At 44.5% G+C, this 13,986-nt stretch overlaps 2 protein-coding genes across 4 annotated transcripts in view; one reads left to right on the top strand and one right to left on the bottom strand.

The window, feature by feature from the left end:
- The window catches only part of LOC110507643 (spartin), a 16,057-nt gene extending 15,311 nt beyond the window's left edge, over positions 1 to 746 (bottom strand). Inside the window, exon 1 of one of the 3 annotated variants that reach the window (XM_021587758.3) lies at positions 430 to 746. The gene's annotated coding sequence lies outside the window, so the exon portion shown is untranslated. The remainder of the gene's footprint in view (positions 1 to 429) is intronic. The other 2 variants (XM_090224689.1, XM_090224692.1) reach the window with 2 other exon arrangements.
- LOC110507644 (pannexin-1) lies at positions 273 to 13,986 on the top strand. The gene is made up of 8 exons (XM_021587763.3): positions 273 to 760; positions 898 to 1,013; positions 1,200 to 1,384; positions 3,586 to 3,772; positions 3,883 to 3,983; positions 4,058 to 4,277; positions 7,090 to 7,434; positions 10,025 to 13,986. Exons 1-7 carry the CDS (start codon positions 580 to 582, stop codon positions 7,429 to 7,431), a joined length of 1,332 nt encoding a protein of 443 aa, XP_021443438.1. The 5' UTR covers positions 273 to 579; the 3' UTR covers positions 7,432 to 7,434; positions 10,025 to 13,986.

Genomic DNA, 13,986 nt, shown 5'->3' with positions numbered 1-13,986 from the left:
AGGGTTTGGCCGGGGTAGGCCGTCATTATAAATAAGAATTTGTTCTTAACTGACTTGCCTAGTTAAATAAAGGTTCAAGAAAACAATTAAAAAAGGAAGTATGGAAAGATCACAGAGCTTGGAAACACACAAAAAAGGAAGGATCTGAAAGGGTTCTTGCTATCTGGGCTCCTACCTCCCATTGAAGTTGACATTTTAAATGGTTAAGGAGACAGTAACGGTTACGTTTAGGGTAGGGAGATCCCAAGAAACCGAGTTTGTGACACCCCGGAAGGGACATCAAAGCATTTTAATTGGTTAACAGCATTTGCCTTGTTGTGCACCGCCAAACCAGATACTTTATTTAGCTAGCTAAATTCATAGCATGGCTTGATTGATTTATATAGTTTGGTCAAGCGTACACGTGACACACTAGTTACATTAACTTACCGGTAGCTTAGCTTAGCTTGCTAGCTAGGTGTTGTCAACTTTTCAATGGTGCGTCTTTCAGTTTCAACTTTAGCGTTGTCATTTTGAGCGAGGGTAAACAAGTTTAGAAACGAAACCGTGGGTCGATCTGCTAAGACAGCAGAGTCAGAGATGGCTATCGCCCACGTCGCTACAGAGTATGTGTTCAGTGATTTCCTCCTGAAGGAACCGGGTCAGGGAAGGTACCCCGCCGTGCGCACTGAACTAGCCGTGGACAAGATGGTGACTTGCGTAGCGGTGGGACTCCCTCTCCTCCTCATCTCTCTAGCCTTCGCCCAGGAGGTCTCTGTGGGTGAGTAGGTCACGGATGTGTGTGTGTGTGTGTGGTGGGGGGGTTACGTGTTTGCGATGAATTAATTATTAAATCATAAATGCTGATATCATTTAGTGATTATTATCTCTGTGTTTGTGTTTCTGTCTGTCTTTCAGGTGTTCAGATCAGCTGTTTCCCTCCAGCTAACTTTTCCAGGCGCCAGGGCATATATGTGGACTCCTACTGCTGGGCAGCCTTACACACTCGAACACTACAGTTATGGCAACACAAGGTAACCTACACTTGCAGACTATTCGTAGGGCTACACAAGGGCAAACACAGAGAACTAATACTTAACTGTTCTCCTCTTGCTCTCTCTCTTCTCTTTCCTCTCTCCCTTTCCCAACCCTCCTCTCTCTCCCTTTCCCAACCCTCCTCTCTCTCCCTTTCCCAACCCTCCTCTCTCTCCCTTTCCCAGTTCTTCCCCTATATCCTGCTGTTGGTAGCAGTAATTATGTATAGTCCAGCAGTTTTCTGGGGTTTCTCTGCCTCGCCTCTGCTTCAGTCAGACCTCGGCTTCATCATAGAAGAGCTCGACCGCTGCTACAACCGTGCTGTCACTCTGGCTAAACGCATGGCCACTGCTGGGGAACACACAGACAGGTAGGCTGACTGGGTTGGATTCATTAGGCATCAAACAGACTGAAAGGCTGGAATGGAATTAATAGAACGTCATCAAATCAAGTCTTATGTCACATGTGCCGAATACAACAATACAACCTTACCGTGAAATGCTTACTTACAAGCCCTTAAACAACAATGCAGTTCAAGAAATAGAGTTAAGAAAATATTTACTAAATAAAAAAGTAACACAAATAACAATAACGAGTCTATATACAGGGGGTACCGGTACCAAGTCAATGTCTGGGGGTACAAGTTAATCAAGGTAATTTGTTTATGTAGGTAGGGGTAAAATTTGCTCCCAAGTGGCGCAGCGGTCTAAGGTACTGCATCTCAGTCCAAGAGCTATCACTACAGTCCCTGGTTTGAATCCAGGCTGAATCACATCCGGCAGTGTTTGGGAGTCCCATAGGGCGGCGCACAATTGGCCCAGCGTCATCTGGGTTTAACCAGGGGAGGCTGTCATTGTAAAAACAATGTATTTATTTTTTCTTAACTGACTTGCCTAGTTAAATAAAAAATTAAGTAAAGTGACCATGCATAGATGATAAACAGTGCGTAGCAGCAGTGTCAAATCAAAGGTGAGGGGGGGGGGGTGTGTTAATGTAAATCGTCTGGGTAGCCATTTTGATGAATTATTACAGCAGACTTATGGCTTGGGGTTAGAAGCGGTTAAGGACCCTTTTGGACCTAGACTTGGCACTCCGGTACCGCTTGCCGTGCGGTAGCAGAGAGAACAGTCTATGACTTGGGTGACTGCGGTCTTTGACACTTTTTTGGGGCCTTCCTCTGACACCGCCTAATATATAGGTCCTGGATGGCAGGAAGCTTGGCCCCAGTGACGTACTGGGCCGTTCGCACTGCCCTATGTAGCGGATGCTGAGAAATTGCCATACCAGGTGGTGATGCAACTGGTCAGGATGCTCTCGGATGCAGCTGTAGAACTTTTTGAGGATCTGGGGACCCATGCCAAATTTTTCAGTCTCCTGAGGGGGAATAGGTATTGTCGTGCCCTCTTCACAACTGTCTTGGTGTGTTTGGACCATAATAGTTTGTTGGTGATGTGGACACCAAGGAACTGTCTTGCTCATGTTGAGGGAGAGGTTGTTGTCCTGCCACCACACGGCCAGGTCTCTGACCACCTCCCTATAGGCTCTTATCGTTATCGGTGATCAGGCCTACCACTGTTGTCGTCAGCAAACTTAATTATGTTGTTGGAGTTGTGCTTGGCTACACAGTCGTGGGTGAACAGGGAGTACAGAAGAGGACTAAGCACACACCCCTGAGGATTAGCGTGGCAAATGTGTTGTTGCCTATCCTTACCACCTGGAGGCAGCCCGTCAGGAAGTCCAGGATTCAGTTGCAGAGGGAGGTATTTAGTCCAAGGGTCCTTAGCTTAGTGATTAGCTTTGTGGGCACTCTGGTGTTGAACGCTGAGCTGTAGTCAATAAACAGACTTCTCACATAGGTGTTCCTTTTGTCCAGTTGGGAAAGGGCAGTGTGGCGTGCGATTGAGATTGCTTCATTTGTGGATCTGTTGGGGCGGTATGCGAATTGGAGTGTGTCTAGGGTTTCCGGGAAGGTGGTGTTGATGTGAGTGATGACCAGCCTTTCAAAGCACTTCATGCCTACCAACGTGAGTGCTATGGGGCGGTAGTCATTTAGGCAGGTTACCTTCGCTTTCCTGGGCATAGGGACTATGGTGGTCTGCTTGAAACATGTAGGTATTAGAGACTCGGTCAGGAGGTTGAAAATGTAGGTGAAGACACTTGCCAGTTGGTCTGTGCATGCTCTGAGTTCACGTCCTGGTAATCTGTCTGTGAATGTTGACCTGTTTAAAGGTCTTGCTCACATCGGCTACGGAGAGCGTGATCACACAGTCGTCTGGAACAGCTGTTGCTCTTATGCATGCTTCGGTGTTGCTTGCCTCGAAGCGAGCATAAAATGCCTTTAGCTCGTCTGGTAGGCTCACGTTACTGGGCAGCTCAGGGCTAGTTTTCCCTTTGTAGTCCGTAACAGTTTGCGAGCCCTGCCACATCCGAGGAACGTCAGAGCCGGTGTAATACACATGGAGACCGTTTGAAGTGTTTGATACTGTTCCATTAATTCCATTCCAGACATTACTATGGGCCTGACCTCCATCACTGCTAACCCACTCTCTCACACTCTCTCCCTCTCTACAGTGGTGCGTCCGACCCTACTGAGGGGTGTTTCATGTACCCGGTGGTGGAGCAGTATCTGCTGACCAAGAGGAGGAGTGTTGTGTTGTTGTGGCGCTACCTGCTGTGTCGAGGCCTCAACCTGCTCACCTTGCTTTTGGCCTGTGTCTACCTGGGCTACTACCTCTGCCTCGCATCCCTCACTGACCAGGTAACTAACCCTGACCCACTGACCAAGTGGGTCTAGTCATAACGCACAACATAAATTAGGGTCAGTTATCTGGCTAACTAATTGGTCGTAAATTGTGATAATCCCCACAGTTCGGCTGTTCCCTACGCACCGGACTCCTGGCCAATGACACCTCGATCCCCGACCAATTACAGTGCAAGCTGGTCGCCGTGGGCGTTTTCACTTTGCTAAGGTTTTTATGCCACCTTTTTTAGAAAGTAATTGTTGTTCCCTTTTTAAATGAAGTTGACTGGATTGTGATTTCAGCTTTGTTAACCTGCTGGTGTACGCCATGCTGGTTCCCGTGGTGATATACTCCACTCTGCGCCCTTTCTTCCAATCACACACCCATTTCCTGGAGTCCTACCAATCACTGCCTACCACCGGTGTTCTGCCGCTACCCCAGGGGCAATGGGATGACCTGACACTCTACTTCCTTTTCCTGGAAGAAAACCTCAGCGAGCTCAAGTCCTACAAGTACATGAAGGTGTGTGTGTGGCTGTGTGTGTGTGTGTGGCTGTGTGTGTGTGTGTGGCTGTGTGTGTGTGTGTGGCTGTGTGTGTGTGGGGCTGTGTTATAGGTGTTGGATTTTCAAGTTTTTATTGTCACATGCACAAGTACAGTGAATCTTGCTTGCACTTCCCTAACAATGCTGTAATGAGTATCAGTAGTACGAGAATAGTCAAGTAGAACAAAAACATAAGAAATAAGAAGAACGTAAGTAAGTAAGCTTTATACAGTCAGTTGCAGGGTCAGTGCCAATACCACATTTATAATGTGCAGGGATTCTGGAGTGGTGGGGGTAGATATGTATAGGGTTAATGTGATTAGGCATCAGGACATGCAGTACCAGTCAAAAGTTTGGACAACTTATTCCAGGGTTTTTTCTTTATTTTTACTATTTTCTACATTGTAGAATACAAGTCAAGACATCAAAACTATGAAATAACACAGTCATGTAGCAACCAAAAAATATAGTTTACATTTGAAATTATTCAAAGTAGCCACCTTTTGCCTTGATGACAGCTTTGCACACTCTTGGCATTCTCTCAACCAGCTTCATGAAGTAGTCACCTGGAATGCATTTCAATTAACAGCTTAAAAGTTTTTGGGGAATTTATTTCCTTAAAGCGTTTGAGCCAATCAGTTGTGTTGTGACAAGACAGGGGTGGTAATTCAGAAGATAGCACTATTTGGTAAAAGACCAAGTCCATATTATGGAAAGAACAGCTAAAACAACCACCCTTCATCACTGTCAAATGCTCCCTAAAACACTTCAGCAAGCAGGCCTTTCTAACCGACCTGGCCCGGGTATCCTGGAAGGATATTTACCTCATCCCGTCAGTAGAGGATGCCTGGTTACTCTTCAGAAGTGCTTTCCTCTCCATCTTAAATAAAAATGTAGAACTAAGAACAGATATAGCCCTTGGTTCACCCCAGACTTGACTGCCCTCGTTTTACATTAGCATCGAATAGCCCCCGCGATATGCAATTTTTCAGGGAAGTCAGGAAACAATATACTCTGTCAGTTAGGAAAGCTAAGGCTAGCTTTTTCAAGCAGAAATGTGCATCCTGTAGCACTAATTCCAAAAGGTTTTGGGACACTAAAGTCCATGGAGAATAAGAGCACCTCCTCCCAGCTTTCCACTGCACCGAGGATAGGAAACACTGTCACCACCGATAAATCTACGATAATCGATAATTTCAATAAGCATTTTTCCATGGCTGGCCATGCTTTCCACCTGGCTAACCCTACCCCGGTCAACACCTCAGCACCCCCTGCAGCAACTTGCCCAAACCTCCCCCACTTCTCCACCCAAATTCAAACAGCTAATGTCTGAAAGAGCTGCAAAATCTGGATCCCTACAAATCAGCTGGGCTAGACAATCTGGACCCTCTTTCTAAAATTATCCCCAGAAATTGTTGCAACCCCTATTACTAGCCTATTCAACCTCTCTTTCGTATCGTCTGAGATTCCCAAAGATTGGAAAGCTGTCGCAGTCATCCCCTCTCCTTAGACCCAAACTGTTATAGACCAATATCCATACTACCCTGCCTTTCTAAAATCTTCGAAAGCCAAGTTAATAGACTATGCAATCTGGTTTCCGAGCTGGTCATGGGTGCACCCCAGCCACGTTCAAGGTCCTAAACGATATCATAACCTCCATCGATTAAAGACCGTACTGTGCAGCTTTCTTCATTGACCTGGCCAAGGCTTTCGATTCTGTCAATCATCGCATTCTTATCGGCATACTCAATAGCCATGGCTTCTCAAAGGACTGCCTCGCCTGGTTCACCAACTACTTCTCAGATAGAGTTCAGTGTGTCAAATCGGAGGGCCTGTTGTCCGGACCTCTGGCGGTCTCTATGGGGGTGCCATAGGGCTCAATTCTCGTGCAGACTCTTTTCTCTGTATATATCATCGATGTTGCTCTTGCTGCTGGTGATTCTCTGATCCACCTCTACGCATGACGACACCATTCTGTATACATCTGGCCCTTTGGACACTGTGCTAACAAACCTCCAAACAAGCTTCAACGCCATACAACACCGTGGCCCCCAACTGCTTTTAAATGCTAGTAAAACTAAGTGCATGCTCTTCAACCGATTGCCACCCGCCTGGCTAGCATCACTACTCTAGACGGTTCTGACTTAGAATATGTGGACAACTACAAATACCTAGGTGTCTGGTTAGACTATTCTAGAAAATAGTAAAAATAAAGACCCTTGAATGGGTAGGTGTACAAACTGTTGACTGGTATTGTACATGTTAAACAGAGTAGCAGCAGGACATATGATTGTATGTGAGTGCCTGTGTGTAGAGTCCATATGAATGTGTGTGCGGGCAAATTAAGTCTGAGTGTGTAGTGTGCAAAAATAGAAGGGTTTTTGAAGCCATTAAATATCTATTTAGCAGTCTCATTGCCTGGGTATGGAAGATGTTCAGGAGCCTGTTGATGTCAGACTTTTTGCTCCGGTACCGGTTGCTGTGTGGAAGCAGAAAGAACAGTCTATGGCTTGGGTGGCTGGAGTCAAAAAAATTCCGGGCCTTCCTTTCACACCGCCTGATAGAGAGGTCCTGGATGGCAGGTAGCTTGGCCCCAGTGCAGTTGCCATACTAAGCAGTGATGCAGCCAGTCAAGATGCTCCCAATGGTGCAGCTGTGTTAACATTTTGAGGATTTGAGGGCCCTGCCAAATCTTGTCAACCTCCTGAAGGGGAAGAGGCTATGTCATACCTTCGTCACGACATTTGCGTGTGTGTGTGTGTGTATATAACTGTATAGCTCTGTGTTGTAGGTGTTGGAGTTGCTAAGAAGGAGGGGGGTATGTGAGGGCGAGGACTTTGATGCCATGGGACTGCTTCAGATGCTGTGTCTGGTGAAGACTGATGTCACAGACGGAAAGAGGAGCAACACAGCTACCTCCAATGCTAGTGACAATACCTCCAATGATAATGCTGGCCTTAATGCTAAAGCTAATGACAACCCTATTGCTAAAGCTAGCCATATTGCTAATGCTAACCCTGCCGCTGGGGAGGCCAGCAGCAAGGCCCAAGTCCCCAGTCCAGCAGCAAGGCCAAAGTCCCCAGTCCAGCTTCTCCAGACCCAGGCTGATGCCAGACCAGTGCCACTGAGATGACAGGTGAGTCTGAATCAAATAAAATTTTAATGGTCACATACACATGGTTAGCAGATGTTAATGCGAGTGTAGCGAAATGCTTGTACTTCTAGTTCCGAATGTGAAGTAAAATCTAACAAGTAATCTAACAATTTCACAACAGCTACCTTATACACAAGTGTACATATATGGCTGAGTGATGGCCGAACAGCATAGGTAAGCGGCAGTAGATGGTGTAGAGTATATACATATGAGATGAGTAATGTAGGGTATGTAAACATTATATAAAGTGCCATTGTTTAAGTGACTGGTGATACATTTGTTACATCCAATTATTAAAGTGGTTAGAGATTGAGTCTGTATGTTGGCAGCAGCCACTCAATGTTAGTGATGGCTGTTTAACAGTCTGATGGCCTTGAGATAGAAGCTGTTTTTCAGTCTCTCGGTCCCAGCTTTGATGCACCTGTACTGACCTCGCCTTCTGGATGATAGCGGGGTGAACAGGCAGTGTCTCGGATGGTTGTTGATGATCTTTTTGGCCTTCCTGTGACATCGGGTGGTGTAGGCGTCCTGGAGGGCAGGTAGTTTGCCCCCCTGTGATGCGTCGTGCAGACTTCACTACCCTCTGGAGAGCCTTACGGTAGTGGGCGGAGCAGCTGCCGTACCAGGCGGTGATACAGCCCGACAGGATGCTCTCGATTGTGCATCTGTAAAAGTTTGTCAGTGTTTTAGGTGACAAGCCACATTTCTTCAGCCTCCTGAGGTTGAAGAGGCGCTGCTGCGGCTTCTTCACCATGCTGTCTGTGTGGGTGGACCATTTCCGTTTGTCCGTGATGTGTACACCGAGGAACTTAACTTTCCATCTTCTCCACTGCTGTCCCGTCGATGTGGATAGGGGTGTGCTCCCTATGCTGTTTCCTGAAGTCCACTATCATCTCCTTTGTTTTGTTGATGTTGATTGTGAGGTTATTTTCCTGACACCACACTCCAAGGGCCCTCACCTCCTCCCTGTAGGCCGTCTCGTCAAGTCTACCACTGTAGTGTCGTCTGCAAACTTGATTAAGTTGGAGGCGTGCATGGCCACGCAGTCATGGGTGAACAGGGAGTACAGGCGAGGGCTGTGAACGCACCCTTGTGGGGCCACAGTGTTGAGGATCAGCGGGATGTTGTTTCCTACCCTCACCACCTGGGGGCGGCCCGTCAAAGTCCAGGACCCAGTTGCACAGGGCGGTGTCAAGACCCAGGGTCTCGAGCTTAATGACGAGATTGGAGGGTACTATGGTGATAAATGCTGAGCTGTAATCAATGAACAGCATTTTTACATAGGTATTTCTCTTGTCAAGATGGGTTAGGGCAGTGTGATTGCGATTGAGTCGTCTGTGGACCTATTGGGGCAGTAAGCAAATTGGAGTGGGTCTAGGGTGTCAGGTAGGGTGGAGGTGATATGATCTTTGACTAGTCTCAAAGCACTTCATGATGATGGAAGTGAGTGCTATGGGGCGATAGTCGTTTAGCTCAGTTACCTTAGCTTTCTTGGGAGCAGGAACAATGGTGGCCCTCAAAGCATGTGGGAACAGCAGACTGCGATAGGGATTGATTGAATATGTCCGTAAACACACCAGCCAGCTGGTCTGCGCATGCTCTTAGGACACGGCTAGGGATTGGAATCCGTGATTGTAATCCGTGATTGACTGTAGACCCTGTTACATACTTCTCGTGTCTGAGCCATTGAATTGAGACTCTACTTTGTCTCTATACCGACGCTTAGCTTGTTTGATTGTCTTGTGAAGGGAATAGCTACACTGTTTGTATTCGGTCATGTTTTCAGTCACCTTGCCATGATTAAAAGCAGTGGTTCGCGTTTTCAGTTTTGCGCGAATGCTGCCATCAATCCACGGTTTCTGGTCGGGGAAGGTTTTATTAGTTCCCCTGGGTACAACATCACCGATGCACTTGTTAATAAATTCGCTCACCAAATCAGAGTATACATCAATGTTGTTGTCTGAGGCTATCCGGAACACATCCTAGTCCGCGTGATCAGATTGGTCGGACCACTGTTGAACAGACCTGAGCACGGGCGTTTCCTGTTTTAGTTTCTGTCTATAGGCTGGGAGCAACACAATGGAGTCATGGTCAGATTTGCCGAAAGGAGGGCGAAGGAGGGCTTTGTGTGCATCGCGGAAATTAGAGTAGCAATGATCCAGAATTTTGCCAGCCCGGGTCGCCAATTCAATATGCTGATCAAATTTAGGGAGCCTTGTTTTCAGATTAGCCTTGTTAAAATCCCCAGCTACAATAAATACAGCCTCAGGATATGTGGTTTACAGAGTCCAATGAAGTTCTTTCAGGGCCGTCGATGTGTCGGATTGGGGCGGGATATACATGGCTGTGATTATAATCGAAGAGAATTTTCTTGGTAGATAATGCGGTCGGCATTTGATTGTAAGGAATTATAGGTCAGGGAAAGAAAGGACAGGGAGGAGAAGAAGGAAGGGGAGAGGAAGCTAATTGGAATTATAATGAAATTACAAACTATTCTACAAATAAAACAAATATCGGATTTGAAATTTGTAATGTTCTATTTGACCCCCAGAATTTTCTGCTCTCTTGCCAGGCAACAGTGGAATGGAAGGCGGAGTGACGAGGGGGCGGTCCGACAGTGAATGAGCTGATCGTTGCCATGAAGGAACAGCCCCAGTGGGTTGAGGGACACTAGGAACCAGAGCGGTTCTAAGACCCAGACACTCAACAAGCCATTATCTAAACAACTCAGACTAAGGATTAGAAGAGATGTCAATGGGACACTTAACTAACGCCAGTGGTACTAGCAAACACTGTCATGAAGTCGCTTTGATGTCATCGGGAAATTTGAATTGGACACGCAGTTTCTGGGTATTTTCCTATATGTAAAGCCATACTGCCCAAGGTGTATTTGTGTGTGGTGGTGGCGGCATACTGTATGCAGAAGGGTCTAACTATGGTACCACTGAGGATTTCCTACACAGGACAACTTGATACAGCTGTTGATAACAAAAAAAAGCCAGAATATTATCAATGTATTATGCAATTACATGAAGAAATCGTAGCTATATTCAATACAATTCACAAGTTGATATAAAACCTACAGTTGAAGTCAAAGTTTACATACACTTAGGTTGGAATCGTTTTCAACTTTAAATGATTCTGATGGGCTATTTGACGTCATTTGAGTCAATTGGAGGTGTACCTGTGGATGTATTTCATGGCCCACCTTCAAACGCAGTGCCTCTTTGCTTGACATCATGGTATATCAAAAGATATCAACCAAAGAATTGTAGTCCTCCACAAGTCTGGTTCATGCTTGGGAGCAATTTCCAAACACCTGAAGGTACCACGTTCATCTGTACAAACAATAGCACGAAAGTAAGGAAAGGAAGAAGACACGTTCTGTCTCCTAGAGATGAACGTACTTTGGTGCGAAAGGTGCAAATCAATCCCAGAACAACAGCAAAGGACCTTGTGAAGATGCTGGAGGAAACGGGGACAAAAGTATTGATATCCACAGTAAAACGAGTCCTGTCTCGACATAACCTGAAAGGCCACTCAGGAAGGAAAAAGCCACTGCTCCAAAACCGCCATAAAAAAGCCAGACTACGGTTTGCAACTGCACATAGGGACAAAGATTGTACTTTTTGGAGAAATGTCCTCTGGACTGATGAAACAAAAATAGAACTGTTTGGCCATAATGACCATCATTATGTTTGGAGGAAAAAGGGGGAGGCTTGCAAGCCAAAGAACACCATCCCAACCGTGAAGCACGGGGGTGGCAGCATCATGTTGTGGGGGTGCTTTTCTGCAGGAGGGACTAGTGCACTTCACAAAATAGATGGCATCATAAGGCAGGACAATTATGTAGATATATTGAAGTAGATCTCAAGACATCTCAAGTTGAAGCTTGGTTGCAAATGGGTCTTCTAAATGGACAATAACCCCAAACATACTTCCAAAGTTGTGGCAAAATGGCTTAAGGACAGCAAAGTCAAGGTATTGGAGTGCCATCACAAAGCCCTGACCTCAATCCTATAGAAAATGTGTGGGCAGAACTGAAAAAGCGTCTGCGAGCAAGGAGGCCTACAAACCTGACTCAGTTACACCAGCTCTATCAGGAGGAATGAGCCAAAATTCACCCAACTTATTGTGGGAAGCTTGTGGAAGGCAACCCGACACGTTTGACCCAAGTTAAACAATTTAAAAGCAATGCTACCAAATACTAATTGAGTGTATGTAAACTTCTGACTCACTGGGAATGTGATGAAAGAAATTAAAGCTGAAATAAATCATTCTCTACTATTATTCTGACATTTCACATTCTTAAAATGAAGTGGTGATCCTAACTGACCTAAGACGGGGACTTTTTACTAGGATTAAATGTCAGGAATTGTGAAAAACTGAGTTTAAATGTATTTGGCTAAGGTGTATGTAAACTTCCAACCTCAACTGTCTGTTTAACCCTTTATCATTGTTGGTGTCTTGAGGATTTGTCCAAAATCATGCAACATAAAATATTACTTTTCTATCCTTGCAATTTTGGCAGTGTAAATTGTATTTGTGATATATTGGCATTAATCTGTTAAATTAGACATCGAATCCTGTAGGAATCCTGGATCTAACCATTTGACCGTTTTTTTTATTTTCTATAGAGATCTCAGAAATGCAATATAACTTGTAACATTTTGTGTGGATCAAATATCATCTGATGATAGGAAGGAATTTAATGAATGACAGTCAAAAGACGAACAGCTGTTGTGATAGCGCATGCGATGCAACAACTGCCCAAGTGCTGGAAAAAAGGTGTTTGGGAGGAATGTCAAGAATGCATTTAGAACAATATTTACTCTGGTGATATCCCTCGCGAGTTGATGTTGATCATCTGTTGTCTGCTTGATTTACAGCAGGTTCTCCTTAGATTCAACAGAGAAAGCATTAAGGTAATGAGTTCATGTGTTTGTGCCTTGGATTGGACACAGTCTGTGTGAAATTGTGTAGGATAGATTATTGTGCAAAACCCATTGCTATTCCTATTCATTCTGGATATAATGACAAATTACATAACCTAGTGGCAATGTAATATGATCTGGTAATGAAATGACGAGTACATTGTTTTCCATATTACACCTGCAATTTTAAACAATACAAGGGGCTTGAAGTAGTCTACATTCTCATTATAAAAACAGATGGTGAGATTAATGCTACCCCTATTTTGGGATTTATTATGTGTCCCTGCATCAGGCCACAGCCTACAGAAAAATCACCATGCATGCATCCAATTTATTTAGTCATGCAATGTCTACATTATCAATTTAGTTTATGTAATAATATTTTGAATATTAATGCATTGGCAAGGCCTAAAAAAATGCATTATTCTCAAAGTGGCAATGGCCTACTTTTTGCATTTTGGAGGGAGGGGTTCTACAATGAACATAAATATGAACGAAAAACTGTGTGAAGTGTTGGTCCCATGTCCCATGAGCTGATATAAAAGATCCCAGAAATGTTCCATACGCACAAAAAGCTTATTTCTCACAAATTTTGTGCACAAATTTGTTTACCTCCCTTTTAGTGAGCATTTCTCCTTCGCCAAGATAATCCATCGACCTGACAAATCGAGAAGCTGATTAAATGGCATGATCATTACACAGGTGCACCTTGTGCTGGGGACAAAAGGCTACTATAAAATGTGAAGTTTTGTCACACAACACAATGCTACAGATGTTTTGAGAGAGTGTGCAATTGGCACGCTGACTGCAAGAATGTCCAGCAGAGCTGTTGCCAGGGAATTTAATGTTAATTTCTCTCCCATAAGCCACCTCCAACATTGTTTTAGAGAATTTGGCAGTACGTTTAACCGGCCTCACAACCGCAGACCACGTGTAACCATGCCAGCCCAAGACCTCCACATCCGGCTTCTTCAGAGGAGTTTACATGTCTAATAAAGCCCTTTTGTGGGGAAAAAACTCTGATTGCCTGACCCATGGCTGCACCCCAGCCCAGTCATGTGAAGTCCATAGATTAGGGCCTAATCAATTTCAATTTACTAATTTCCTTATTAGAACTGTAACACAGTAAAATCTTTGAAATTGTTGTGTTTATATTTTTGTTCAGTACATTTTAAGCCTTATGTACAATTGGAGGTCCTTGAAAATGACAATTAATCGCTTGAAAAAGTCCCTGAAAGACCTTGAATATGACTTGCCAATGTCTTTATGAACCCTGCTTAAAGGATTATAGTCCAATGTTGTTGTATAGGTGGAGTTATGGGCCAATTTGCATATATTCACTTGTATTACTCTAAATACACGTGGAACTGCTTGAAAATAATTTTTATTTTAGTTTCAAACCATTTTGATATCTTAATCCAAATGTCACACATTGGCCCCATTATTTATATAAAGACCCAGAACTGTTATTTTTATATGTGGCGTATGCGGTGTGGAGAAGTCCTTTTTAGTCTAGAAATAGGCTTTCTGGGCCCAGAAGCCAGATTGTGATTCATATGTTAATGTGGATAAACAAAATTAAATATTTGTTCTTATCAAA

Source organism: Oncorhynchus mykiss, chromosome 27 (assembly GCF_057628025.1).
Source record: "Oncorhynchus mykiss isolate SJ-2025 chromosome 27, ASM5762802v1, whole genome shotgun sequence".
In the NCBI taxonomy this organism is placed as follows: domain Eukaryota; kingdom Metazoa; phylum Chordata; class Actinopteri; order Salmoniformes; family Salmonidae; genus Oncorhynchus; species Oncorhynchus mykiss.
The sequence above is the reverse complement of the archived record's forward strand: the minus strand, read 5'-3'. Positions and strand labels throughout refer to the sequence as shown.

Excerpts from the sequence above, each read along its gene's own strand:
- LOC110507644 (XM_021587763.3), top strand. The coding sequence starts at position 580 with ATGGCTATCGCCCACGTCGCTACAGAGTATGTGTTCAGTGATTTCCTC. Across the intron at positions 1,014-1,199 it reads TACAGTTATGGCAACACAAG|TTCTTCCCCTATATCCTGCT; the intron begins GTAACCTACACT and ends TCCCTTTCCCAG. Across the intron at positions 1,385-3,585 it reads GCTGGGGAACACACAGACAG|TGGTGCGTCCGACCCTACTG; the intron begins GTAGGCTGACTG and ends CCCTCTCTACAG.